At 37.6% G+C, this 13,849-nt stretch overlaps 1 protein-coding gene across 1 annotated transcript in view; it reads left to right on the top strand.

The window, feature by feature from the left end:
- Positions 1 to 13,849, top strand: part of ITGBL1 (integrin subunit beta like 1) — a 149,827-nt gene that overhangs the window by 73,597 nt on the left and 62,381 nt on the right. The window contains exon 7 of the mRNA XM_074930737.1: positions 1,917 to 2,063. Within this exon, the coding sequence (XP_074786838.1) occupies positions 1,917 to 2,063 (147 nt within the window). The remainder of the gene's footprint in view (positions 1 to 1,916; positions 2,064 to 13,849) is intronic.

Here is a 13,849-nt window from a genome sequence, read left to right as displayed (position 1 = left end):
GCAGCTCCCTCCAGAAGCTTCATATGCCTTGGGCTGACTGTCAATTTGCAGTACCTCATATTGGCAACTGGATGCCTTCTTTTAACATCTGAAGTGCTGTTCAGTATGTTACTGAATGATTTTCTTTCACAGGTGTTCACAACATGAAAGTGATTCTCTTCCTTTAAAGAGAGAATAGCTTTCATGACTTGACATAGAAAGAAAAAAGGCTCATGTAAGAAAATTCTTACATTCACACATCTCATTAGCTCCTTCACTGTGGCTCTAGCTAAGAAAATATATGAAAGAACATCATCATCTCATAAATATCTATCGGGATCAGGGAACATATGTGCAATTCGCAACCTGTCAGCAGGTACACATGAAAGCAAGGGACAGAATCATAGAATCGTAGAATGGTTTGGGTTGGAAGGGACCTTCAAAGATCATCTAGTCCAACCCCCCTGCCATGGGCAGGGACACCTTCCACTAGCCCAGGTTGCTCCAAGCCCCGTCCAACCTGGCCTTGAACACTGCCAGGGAGGGGGCAGCCACAGCTTCTCTGGGCAACCTCTTCCAGTGCCTCAGCACCCTCACAGTGAAGAATTTATTCCTAATATTTAATCTAAATCTACCCTCTAAATAAGAGGAAGCCTTTAATGCTTTTCAAATAAAACAAATAACTAATATAAAGAGACGTTATTGTGAAATTAATAAGGCTTGTATTCTGGGAACTATTCTGATAACTTGTAGAATGCTTTTTTCCTCTCAGTTTCTCCTTGTGAACTCATAAATGCATATGTTTTAGAAATTTAATATAAGCCAGTCTTAAAATGCAAGTACATTTAGAAAGAGATACAAAATCTGTGTTGCTATAGTTTTCAAGAAGAACCTGGGTAGACAAGTGGACTATCAGAGCAATTCTTTGGGATCCTGTGTCCAGTGAATGATGACTATGTGAAAATTGTGAGAGAAGATCTAACCTTCTGTTTATGAAAATAAATACTTGATTTTCTAGCAAGGAATGTTTTTGCTGATGCTCAAGCTTTAGTCATCCAGTGCAGAGAACATTATGTATTGCCAGAATCCCACTGCTTTATGCAAAGAATCTCATGATGAAGGAAGCTGGGTGAATAGCTTGTTTTTTCTTGGTCTGGATATGTTATCAATCATATAGAGGAAATAGATTGTTTGAATGGCTTTCCAGGTTAAGTTCTCAGGAGGGATTCACCCCTAACTTCTTGGCTGTCATTTTTTTCTTTTTTTGAGAAACTTTCCAGAAAACCTTCTATATAGTTCAGTTGCTTTTCCTCATCTCAGTTTGCACAGTGGAAGTTGCATTTATGTTGCTACATTCAGACATGGTCAGGAAGTCTCAAGTTAGCTAATGAGATACCAAAACCACATCCAACTACTCTATTGAAATGAGAAGTGATTATGTCCAGTATTTTATTATTTGCACTTCACTATTTAGGAGGCGGCACTGATTTGAGACTTGGAATTGGTGTAACTTTGCTTGTCTCTAGTGGATCATGTTGGTTGCAAGTAGATAAAATATGGTATTGACATATTACTTAGAGAATATATCACAACTGTGGTAGAAAAAATGAACATAAAGGTAATGAAATATTCCCTTATGATGACCCCACTTTTCCAGACAGTGATGAAATGTGTATTTGTAACCTATATTCTACCCTTTTGCATGAGGAGTATGTGCCAAAACATCCCTTAAGAAAAATAATTTAAAGGAAATTGTCTTAAATGGAATGATAGACCAGTGCTATTTTCAGAAAAAAATAGGTATAGTGAGTTGATAGTATTTTTTTGCCAATCTGATTACTTAATGAAACCACAGCTTTGATAAAGTACATCTAATCATGAGGTTTTAATATCTATCATCAGTATGAGACTAATCTTTAATTGTATGGATTGTAAAGGTCATGGACAGTGTAACTGTGGAATGTGTGACTGTAAAGAAGGATGGACTGGGAAGAAGTGTGAACATCCACGTTCTTGTCCATTATCAGCTGAGGAAAGTGCTAAGAAATGCCAAGGAAATTCTAATTTACCCTGCTCTGGAAGAGGTAAGCACATTTCTGGAAGAATTTTCATGCCCTTAAAATGTACTTCCATTAAAAGAACTTTTACAGATGTCCAGCATTACTAGTACTAAAAAATGTGAACTTTCTTGGCTTACTGTGCATGAATCACACCTGCATAAGGTGACTTATGAGAAGGTAGGAGAATACAAAGGTCACTATTTTTCCTGTCATCTGCTGCTTTGTATATGTATGTATTTTACACATCTCAACATTTGTTTTGGAGGTTTTAAAGGATGCTTTGAAGATTACTGTAGTTAAGCTTTTACTAAAGATACATTAAAAATATAAACCTATTCTATGTTATTCTTTGACAAAATCAGAGATTTTCAGCTTGTGTAAAATATTGTGGCATCATTGTGGTAAGAGTTTGGATTTAGACTGCCTAAGAACCTGCCCTACTGAGTGCAGGAGTGACTTCTAAAATGCAGTTGTTCTTCACTGCAGTTTTCTAGCTAGACACTGGCTTTTCATTTGAAAGCATTTCTTTGTGTCAGTGTTGCCTTTTCAAAAGCTTTGACTAAAAAAAATCCTAAGTCATATGTACAACTGAAATACACATTGCAAGCAAAAGGAAACCTATCAGAAGGAAAAGGACCTGCTAATCGTCATCTGTCACTGCAGAGAAAAGAGAGAGAAGTAAATATGAGACCGACTTTTGCTAGAACTAGTAATTGAAGTTGTTATGAATTCTGCCCACTTAAGTATTTGCTGGGAAAGGTCTAAAGCTGCTCTTGAATTATTGCATTTGACCCTAAATGTAATTTCAATTGCAATTTCTTCTTTCACTAATACTATCTAACACAGACAAAAATTGTAAGCTGTCCACCCAAGTTAGCACTGTGATAATTGTATTTATCTTTCCCTGTAAATGTGTAGCAGCTCATAACAGTAAAGGCAGCATTACGTGTATCTTAAAAGAACTATGTATTAACAGATTGTTGCTTGTTTTTTTCTTAATTAAGCTACAGTTCTCCAGTGAATTACATCTCTCTTCTTGCTAAAAATTCTCAAAGGAATTTTTGGCTACAAGTTAGGTGAAACATAATTCTACATTCTGTAGAGAATTAACTGCATTTTATTGTTCATGATTGCAAGAATTATAACTAAAAGAAAGCAGTGTTGACATTTGATTTATTTTGTTACTGTTACTGTGTTGTGTTCTTTTTTAACACTTGCTGGCTCTTTTGCTGTTCTCTGGATGCCGAATGTCTCTTCTCTCATCTACTTCACTAGGAGTTGTGATTGTTGAGCATTTGGACTCAATTCTATGATTTAATTGCATAGTGCACTATGAGAGTCAAATGACAGAGAAAAGAATGGCAGTCATAAAACCAAGTTTAATTTCAATAAAGATACAGTCATAAGTTATGGAACATATTGTTCTATTTGTATTTTAAATTTTGAAAATATTTATTAAATACAGTGAGAAGAATGAGTTTAAAGATTTCAATATTAATGGCAGTAATTCTGTCCTCTTGGTTTTCTGAAAAAACCCCACCTGAGTATTATTGCTGGCAGTGCTCTCCTGTTGTCATACTGGCAGTGACATAAGTCCCTTTCAGGTGAATTCATTTGACTGAATGATCTCTTGGTCAAAATTTTCAAACAAAGTACAAGCTGCACCTATTGGAACAAAAAGCTTAATTGATAGTGGCTTTTACTGAATTTCCTTTGACTTCCAAACAAGAAGAGATCAACAAGGTTTATGAGTAGTGCAAATAGCAAACGTAGATCTAGGACATAGTATGATAGGACAGCTGCTGTAATGAAGGCACAAGAGATTCTGCATTCCGCACTTAAAAAAAAAAATACCCATGAAAACTGTACTTTTAAAATGGAATGCGATATCTGGTTTTAGTTCTATCAGCAATTTTGGGTAATTGGGAGAGAAAAAGAGAAAAGAGATTTCAGTCTAATCAACTGTAATTTACTGGCTAGTGTATTTTTTTTTTTTACCCTGGACTCCCTGGATTTCCCTTCTTCCATCATATTTTGGATATAATAAAAAATGTGAGAAAATTCCTGTACTGCTGAAGTGATGTAGGTGTTTAGTTTCTATGAAAAATTGTCATTGGACTTGCACAGTTAAATTCTTCGGTCCCATTTGAAAATCCTACTACTTGACATTATAGCTTGTCATGGGCAGAAGCATTACACAAAGATTTCCAATCAACTGCAACCTCTTTCAAGTCTTCTGGTATGGGAAAGGCTATGTAACAGCATGTAACACCTTGTAACAGCAGTCCCAATTTTTCTGAAGTCCTTGTGTAAACAAGGGAAAGTTCCAAAGGAAATGGAAGTGTTACCTTTTCCATTTCAACATTATTGTTTTGGTAACCTCCTTGTAGTATTCTTCTACTAGCTGTGGTACAAAGACTGTAAGTCCTTGTACAGATCAGTAATCCACTGCACTGCTGGAGAAGTTTAGTACTTAATATCCTTATTTAATGGGATCTTTTAGTAAGGCAATTCATGTATGGAATAGGATGCAGAACAGCCCAGAGATGCAGGTGCATGACTTTATGACTTACCATGTGTTACGTTTCCTTGAAGAATATTTTCCATTCTTCTGTACCTTTTCTTTCTAGGTTAGTCAATAACAGTTGTGACAGATAATGTACTCTTTTGAAATCACTTCTATGGTCTTGGACAAAGACATTGAAAGCCAAAGCATTTTTAGAATTTTTAATGCCGTATAGATAGCTGAGACATGTAGTGAGAAAAAGGTAGAACTGTTACAGTTTGGTCTCTTTCTGTAGGCTCTCTCTAAATGCTGACATACACAAATTTTCAGATGGAGGAGTTTGAAACTTCAGTTGTGATATTCTGTTCCCAAGATTAACAAAAATTATATTTCTTAGATGATATTTTCTTGTTGAAATGTTAAGTATGATTTCAAACTGTGATAATCCTTGACTTAAGCAGTAGGAAAAAAAATCTATGCTGTCTGAGGAAGCATTGAAGAAAGAGTCCTTCAAAGATTTGGCTGGCTGTTTTCAGGTTTTTGTGCATTTTGCAAAACTTTCTGGTATGAAAGGCTATAAAACTCCCAACAATTCACCTTCAGTCCTTAAAATCTTCAATAATAATTACAGAAGATTAAGCAGGAAAAACAAGCAATCAAAAAACAAACGAAGCCACCAAATACTCTAAATTCCTCATTAAAAAAAGGTTTGGAATTGTATAGTTTTGTGTGAGAGATTTGGGATGGTAGGGGCTTACATTAAAAAAAAAAATCCTTTGTTTCGCTTCATAAAATGGTATAATATTAGCACAAAAATCATGGCAAAATGATACTCTTCAAAAATTTTCAATCAGTCTGAGGGACCAAATCTTTGAACTTAATTTTGGTAAGGTGCTTATTTTATACCTTATACTTTGTTTTTACAGGTAATGATGAATGGAAATGAAAAGAGAATGTTAGCCTCATTTTTCACTTTTTTTATGATTCAACGACATAATATGTTTGTGATATTAAATTTTCATGTAAAGTATGGTGTTCTTATATAAATATACCCAAATTTTTATTAGTTATCTTTAAGGCAAATTATGTTCCTACACAGGCAGAAACTGAGAAAGCATCAGCAATGCAAACTAAGAGAATTGTCCTGTGCCACCCAGATTTTGAGAATCCCAGGTTCCCTTAACTATGTCATGTAACCTCAGCAAGAGAAAAAAGACAGAGAAAAAAAAAAATAACAATGATAGGAAGCATTTCTTTAAGTGTTTAATATATCGTGGTACATATTGTTGTATTAAAAATTTTAAGAGAATTAAAAGGCTGTCCTGAAGAACAGGACCTAATTAGATAATCACTATTTATAAAATGCGATAGATTACAATTTCTCAATCTGCATTTTGCTCTCTTGAGAGCAAATGAAACTGAACTTTCATTCCAGACTGTAATTCCCTTCCTGATTTTCCCCAATCACTCAAAGGAATAACAAACTCTTACAAGGTTGCTGGTCAGCATGTAGGGAGAGCAGAGATGCTTCCAAAAACACATTTCACCATGGTCTTACATTTCTTAGGTGCTTCAGTAGGTGAAGGAGGGAGAAGGCTTTATATTGACATGTTGAGCAGTAAGTGAGAATGTCTACATTCTCAAATGATGTTATAAAGGCAGAGGAAATAGAAATCATCTCAGTTACATCAGTCAAGCTGTCTTTACCTTTAGTAGTTCCTGTTATATATAATGGGAGAGAAGGATCAAATGAAAATTTTGAGAATTAAAATACACTATTGCTAAGTACTTTCAAAAAATTACTTTCCCAACAAAAACATGTTGAGGACAAGGAGAGATTCTAGCCAGCTTCATTCACATAAAGTGAATAGTTACTTCTATACTTTTATTCCTGAGAGTGTTTTTTTTACTTGCTTCATGACTTTTCACTATAAATGTAATACTTTCACAGTGAAAGTCTGTCACTTTTAAGAACACACTGTACAAGACCAGTGTCAGAGATAAAGGAAAAGACACACCAAAAAATCCTTATGGTAAAAAATAAAGAGATAACATATTGTTGTCAAGGTTAAGGGACAAGACAAACCACTCTTCTCTTTTAAATGCACATCACTCACTTGAGTTTCCCCTTAGGGCAAAAACAGATTTAAAAATATTTTTAATAAAAAAAGGCCTTCAGTAAGAGAATTGGAAATAAAGAGTAGGTTTTGAGAATAATAGATGAGAGCTTTTTTTAAAATAATCTTGTTCTCATCACTTACCCTTAGTAAAGGCAACCATCCCATGGCAGTAGTCCAAAGACAGATAAATGACACATCTTATTGGTAGTGTCTTTTACCATTTTAATCTTTTCTATTATTGCTTTTATTTATTTGTCATAAGGAGAGAACGAAACTGTTTCTTTATCTATGAAATTGCCCCTTAGACTTGTGCTCTAGCATTGTCTATCTGAAATACGAAGAGGTTTTTTTTATTGTGTACTGAAAAATATTTTTGTTGTTTTTGCAAACTCTCATAAGACTCATTTTCAAAATATTAAATTTGTGAGTTCAAAAGTTGTATGGCATTTTGAATGTTTACCGACATAGTTACTTTACAGTAACTTTGCTTTTACTTCTCTATTTAAAATTCAGATGTTGACTGACTTAGTGGAAGAGCAACAGTGCTCAATGCATTGATATGGATTCGTTGTGGTGAACTGAGACTGTGAATCAATCCTTTGTGTTCAGTGCTGGATTCTGTAATGCATATTGCTAGTCTGCAGGATACCATCTCCTGGAGTCTGGAAACAAAGATCAGGGATAAGGGTCAATGATGACCCCAAAGAGCAGTGCCATTGCCCAGTGACTGCTGTCTTTTTTAGGATAGCTTGGCTTTACTATTGTGTAATATACACTTTATGCTGCCCTGAAACATAGCTCATCCAAGCCTTGGATGATACAGGAAATGCTGTAAATTCCAGTTGATACAACACACCGTGATAATGCAGAAGGAAAGCGAAACACACATGGAATAAATCATATCTGTGTACTGACAAGAGAGGATGGAAACTAGATAAAATATTTGTGCTAAATATGTGCATAAAAGCAGGTGTAACTATGCATTTCTCTTGTCATCTTTGTGAAGTCTCATGTGACTGATCATAAATATGACATAAAATATTCAGTGTGCAAATAAGTTTCATATCAGTGTTTGATTGAGATCATTCAGTATATCTTCAAGATTTTAAAATCTATTCAAACTGTAATATAGTAATGCCAATCTGATAATATAGTAATACAGTAATGCTCATCTCTCCAACAGATAAGTCTCTGCAGATAGCTATGATGCCTTAAAAGAGCAGAAGGGCTGCTGGTGGCACGTGCCAGATCATGAAAACTAGTTCATTGCTATTACCATTGGAGCCTTATTTACTATAATTTTATGTCCTCACAGTTCTGGTTCTTTTGTTCTAAGTGTGGTTATTTATTAAGGGACTTTGGGGTCCCCCTCTAGTATATTGCCCAAACCAATCAACCAAAAAAATTTCCTATTTCTATTAGATATCTATAGAAAAACATTGTTTCTAAAGCTTGTTGACTTAATAAAGGAATATGATGGTAGAAGTTGCCATTTGAGCAATTCACTGTACTTTATATGTGACAGGATGGGGTTAGAGCAAAAAAATGTAAACAATCCTAAGGTAAAATCTAGGTTACTCTCCCTGCTACCCGCTCTTTAGTGCAGCCTCTTATTATGCAAATTGCACCATTTAATTGAAGTGTAAATTACTCTAATGTACATCATCTCTGAATTTGGCGTGCTGTTTTCATTCATTCTGCATGACCCCTGCATTCTCAAGGAGGTCTTAATTAAAGCACTGTAGTAGACAGCCTGGCAGCAAGTAATGCTGTTAGCTGGTGTAACAACAACAGAACATAAATGCAAGTCATGCATCATGTCTCTAGCTTCCACCTCAGCAGCATTGAGACTGAGCTCCGTTATACATCTGTGTGCTTCAAGCAGAGAGGCACTTCTACTGTACTAGTACTTTAATGCTGAATGAGCTGGCAGAACAGTATTTGCTGTACAATTTGGTATACGCTTATATGCTGGAGTGGCACTCTGAACTCCCCTTGTAATCTGCTGAAGTCTAAGAGAGAAAAATACAGATAAGTAGTTGCATCACACTCCTCCCAGATTTGTTTGTCAGATAGTTTAGATCACTGATTTTAAACTGCTTCTCTGATTCAGGCTCTGTGTGAGCCTCTCTCTGTTAATTGAAGCAGGACCCTCAGGAACCTGCCTTTTTTTTAGGAAAGCCAGTTTGGAACTGCTGAGAATATTTCACCTTTTTCCATTTATGATTTTTTAAAAATATATTTATCTTTTTTTTTTTTTTTTTTTTTTTAATCAGAAAATGTTCAGGAGCTCAATACTTCAGTATTTCTCTGTAGAAAAATCTACTTTGTCAGTGACCCACCTACAGCACTCCTGGCTATTGTTTTTGCCTTTTACTGTTGTCTTTTGGGGGAGACAGCAAGTAGGGACAGAGGAACCAAGGAAGGACTACAAATCAAGAGAACATTTCATATCGGCAGTGAACCCATACCTGTGGTGCTTATAACTCAGTAATAAATATATGGCTCCAGAAGTACTTTGTTTCTGCATAAGTGCTTTTTTAATCTGTTCTGGTAGAAGCAGGGTGTGTTGGAAGTTGTTTCTGATATGTAGGTGATACTGTAGGAGTGAAGTAGTTCACAAAAATTTCTGTAATAGACTTTGTAATGCTCTGAAGTTTCCCACTTGTTTTCACAGTGAGAAGTTTGAAAGAGGTGAAAAACAGAGGAAAAGTAACATATCTGTTTTAGGATGATACTTAGGAATTAGGGCTGTGTGATAGAAGCCCCATATAACAAAGGAATCTTGAAACCATGGCATTTGTGGCTGACAGAATAACAACCACAGATGCCCCTTCCCAGTGAGAATAACTTGACATGCTCTTTTTCAGTACAGCTTTTTTTGATTCAAATATCTTTTATTTTATTATCACCATTAAGAAAAGCAGTGTAGGACAAAACAAATTCTGATGTTTAAATGGATATGCAAGAGGCAGGCACAATTATTTATATATGGTATATTTATGAAATTATTTCTATATGATATATTTATGTAATTATTCATATGTGATATATTCATATATAATTCTTTATTATGAGTGTGGTAGGTGTCTGCTACAGACCATCTGATCAAGAAAGGATGTAAATGAAGCCTTCTTTAGACAGCTGAAGGAAGCCTCAAGATTGGAAGCCTTCCTAATCACAAGCAATTTCAGTCACCTTGATATCTGCTGGAAGATCAAGATAGCTCAGTACAAGTAATCTAGCAGATTTGTCCCACATATCTCAAGCCCCTGAATCTCAAGGCAGGGACTGAGGGAATTAAATCCCTCCTATTGTAAGAGAAGATCAGGTTCAAGATCACCTGAGGAACCTGAACATACATAAATGTAAACCTATTGAGATTCATCCCAGGGTCCTGAAGGGACTGGCATATGTTGTTGACAAGCCACTCTCAATCATATTTGAAAAGCCATGGGAGTCAGATGAAGTCCCCAGTGATGGGAAGAGTGAAACACCATACCCATTTTTAAAAAGGGTAAAAAGGAGGACCCTGGGAACTACTGACCAGTCAGCCTCACCTCCATGCCTGGTAAGATCATAGAGCAGCTCCTCTTGGAAGATATGTCAAAGCATATGGAAGACTAGGAGGTTAGAGAGACAGCCAACATGGCTTCACCAAGGGCAAATCGTGCCTGAGTAATCTAATGGAGTGACTGCAGCAGTGGACAACAGAAGAGCTACAGGTATCATCTACTTGGACTTCTGTAAAGTCCTTGATATGGTCCCCCCTGACTCTCTTTTCTCTAAATTGGAGAGATATGGATTTGTTGAAGTATTTTACAGTCTCTTCTGTATTCCAGTCTTGCTTAATTGTTCTTAGCCTGCATCTTCCCTGCATTTTCAGTTGGTGGGAGTCTCTCTTGCTGTTTTCTAACTATTCAGTGATTTTTAGTGTCTTTTAGCATAGTTGGTTTTTTTCAGGAAACTTTCTTTTTTCAAATTGTTTGAGCTTGGCTTCCTGTTTAACAGAGCAGGGAACATAATGTAGAAGGCATGGGAAAAAGCCCTGGAGGGAATAGGGTCCTGAGAAAGCTGGTTAACATTCATGGATTACCTCCTTCAAGCTCAGGAGCCATCCTGACAAAGGAGAAGTCAGGTAAGACTGCCAGGAGGCCTGCATGGATGAACAAGGAGCTCCTGGACAAGCTCAAACATGAAAAGAAAGCCTACAGTCAGTGGAAGCAAGGACAGATAACCTGGAAGGAATACAGAGAAACTGTCTGAGTAACCAGGGATCAGATTAGGAAGGCCAAAGCCCTGGGATAATTAAATCTGACCAGGAGTGTCAAGGGCAACAAGAAAAGCTTCTATAGGTATGTCAGGGATAAAAGAACATAGGAAAAATGTAGTCCCTCTCCAGAAGGAAACAGGAGACCTGGTTACCCCGGATATGGAGAAGGGTGAGGTACTCAATGACTTTTTTGACTCAGTCTTCACTAGCAAGTGCTCCAGCCATGCTGCCCATGTCAGAGAAGGCAAAGGCAGGGACTGGGAGAATGAAGAACTGCCCACTGTAGGAGAAGATCAGGTTTGAGACCATCTAAGGAACCTGAAGGTTCACAACTCCATGAGGCCTGATGAGATACATCTGTGGGTCCTGAGGGAACTGGCAGATGAAGTGGCTAAGCCACTGTCCATCATACCTGAGAAGTTGTGGCACTCCAGTGAAGTTCCCGCTGACTGGAAAAGGGGAAATATAACCCCATTTTTAAACTGGGAAAAAAGGAAGACACGGGGAACTACAGGCCAGTCAGTCTCACCTCTGCTCAGCAAGATCCAGGAAACTATGCTTGGGCACATGGAAAATAAGGAGGTGACTGGTGACAGCAACATGGCTTCACTAAGGGCAAATTGTGCCTCACAATTTTGGTGGCCTTCTACAACAGGGTTACAGCATTGGTGGATAAAGGAAGAGCAACTGGCATCACCCATCTGGACTTGTGCAAAGTATCTGACACTGTCCTGCATGACATCCTTCTCTCTAAATTGGAGAGACATGGATATGATGGATGAACCACTCAGTGGATAAGGAATTGTCTGGATGGTGGCACTCAAAGATTTGCAGTCAATGGTTTGATGTCCAAGTGGAGAGCAGTGATGAGTGGTGTTCCTCAGGGGTCAGTGTTGAGACCAGTGCTCTTTAATGTCTTTGTTGGAGACATTGTTGGAGACATGCACAGTGGGATTGTGTGCACCCTCTGCAACTTTGCCAGTGACACCAAGCTGTGTGAAGGGATGCCATCCACAGGAACCTAGACAGGCTGGAGAGGTGGGCCTGTGAAAACCTCATGAAATTCAACAGGACCAAGTGCAAGGTCCTGCACATGTGTCATGGCAATCCCAAATACAAATACAGGCTGGTGATGAATGGTTTGAGAGCAGCCCTGCAGAGAAGGACTTTAGGGTAGAAGTGAGTGGAAAACAGAATATGAGCCAGCAATGTGTGCTCACAGCCCAGAAAAGCAACCATATCCTTTGGCTGCATCAGTAGAAGTTTGGCCAGCAGGTTGAGGCAGGTGATTCTCCCCCTGTACTCTGCTCTTGTGAGACCCCACCTGGAGTGCTGTGTTCAGCTCTGGGGCTCCCAACATAAAAAGGACATGGACTTATTTGAGCAGGTGCAGAGGAAGGCCACAAAGATGATCAGGGCTCTGGACCACCTCCCTTATGAGGACAGGCTGAGAGAGTTGGGGTTGTTCAGCCTGGAGAAGAGAAGGCTCTGGGGAGACCTTATAGTGGCCTTCCAGTACTTAATGGGGGCTACAGGAAAGATGAGGAGGGACTCTATCAGGGAGTGTAGTGATAGGATGAGGGGTAATGGTTTTAAACTGAAAGAGTGTAGGTTTATATTAGATACAAGGAAGAAAGTCTTTACTGTGAGGGTGGTGAGACAGTGGCACAGGTTTCCCAGAGAAGCTGTGGCTGCCCCCTCCCTGGCAGTGTTCCAGGCCAGGTTGGACGGGGCTTGGAGCAACATGGGCTAGTGGAAGGTGTCCCTGCCCATGGCAGGGGGTGGAACTAGATGATCTTTAAGGTCCCTTCCAACCCAAACCATTCCATGATTCTGTGGTAATGTATTCACCTTCTGTCTATATAATATAAAAGTCTCAGCATTGAAATTGTTATCCAGAAAAAGAGTATGTGAGAAATAATAGTTTTTCCATAGTCTTGTATGTGAATTTGTGTTAAACTTTCAGTAGTGTCTGTTCTCTACATTCCAGTGAGATGTGTATCTGTAGGTGATGCAGATATCTTAGAAAAATTCACCCTATATTAACTTAAGACTGTGATCTATAACATCTTATTATCAGGCTAACTTATGCTGTTTACAACTGAAAGAACATGGTTAGTATTCAAAAAGTTCAGGCAAAGCTTTGCATAAGTGCGTACTTTTAAGTGATATGCTTTGCAGCAGGCATGCAATTTTAGAACATTTCACTGTTGTGGATTGCTGTAATTATCATAATTGCCATTACCTAATCAAAGAATGGACTGACACTCATTTGTGCTAGACTTCCTTTGAATCTTTTGTCTAGTCTGTCTCTTTCATTTGACTGGATAGTCAGCTGCATATAAACCTCCAACACATGAACACCTTTGATGGATAGTATGTTCTTGTAGAGTCTAGAAAGGAAATATATTGTTGTCAATACTAGATGCAGAAACTGCATAGACTTAAGCAGTAAATCCTGATAGTTGGAGGTCTGCAGTAAAATTTCTTTAGTTTCTCCTGAGGGATGCCTAACAAACATTAAATTTACTTACTGTTTTGATATACCAAAATAGTTTTTAAGGAGGTAGAACTTAAGCCGTTCATTCCAGTCAGAGATGATATAACCAGTTAAAATTAATAATAATTTTAAAAGTAGATCAGATTTTTTGCTACTCTGAGTTGTCATCCTATTTTGGTTCATTTCAAAAATGATGTCTGACCTGAAGTCAGGATTTGTCAATGTCTTGAGTACTTGCAGAGATATGGGAAGGATTCACACTGCTGAAAAAAATTATTCACTGAAATGTGCAAGGGTAATTGTATGAAGGAATGTTTATGCAATGCAGACAAGATGAGAGACAGATGCAGCTTCATTTTACATTTTCAGAAGCATAGCAGCTATTTAAATGGAAGTACCTTTAAGTACCTT

This window comes from Athene noctua, chromosome 1, assembly GCF_965140245.1.
Source record: "Athene noctua chromosome 1, bAthNoc1.hap1.1, whole genome shotgun sequence".
Taxonomy (NCBI): Eukaryota; Metazoa; Chordata; class Aves; order Strigiformes; family Strigidae; genus Athene; species Athene noctua.
The sequence above is the reverse complement of the archived record's forward strand: the minus strand, read 5'-3'. Positions and strand labels throughout refer to the sequence as shown.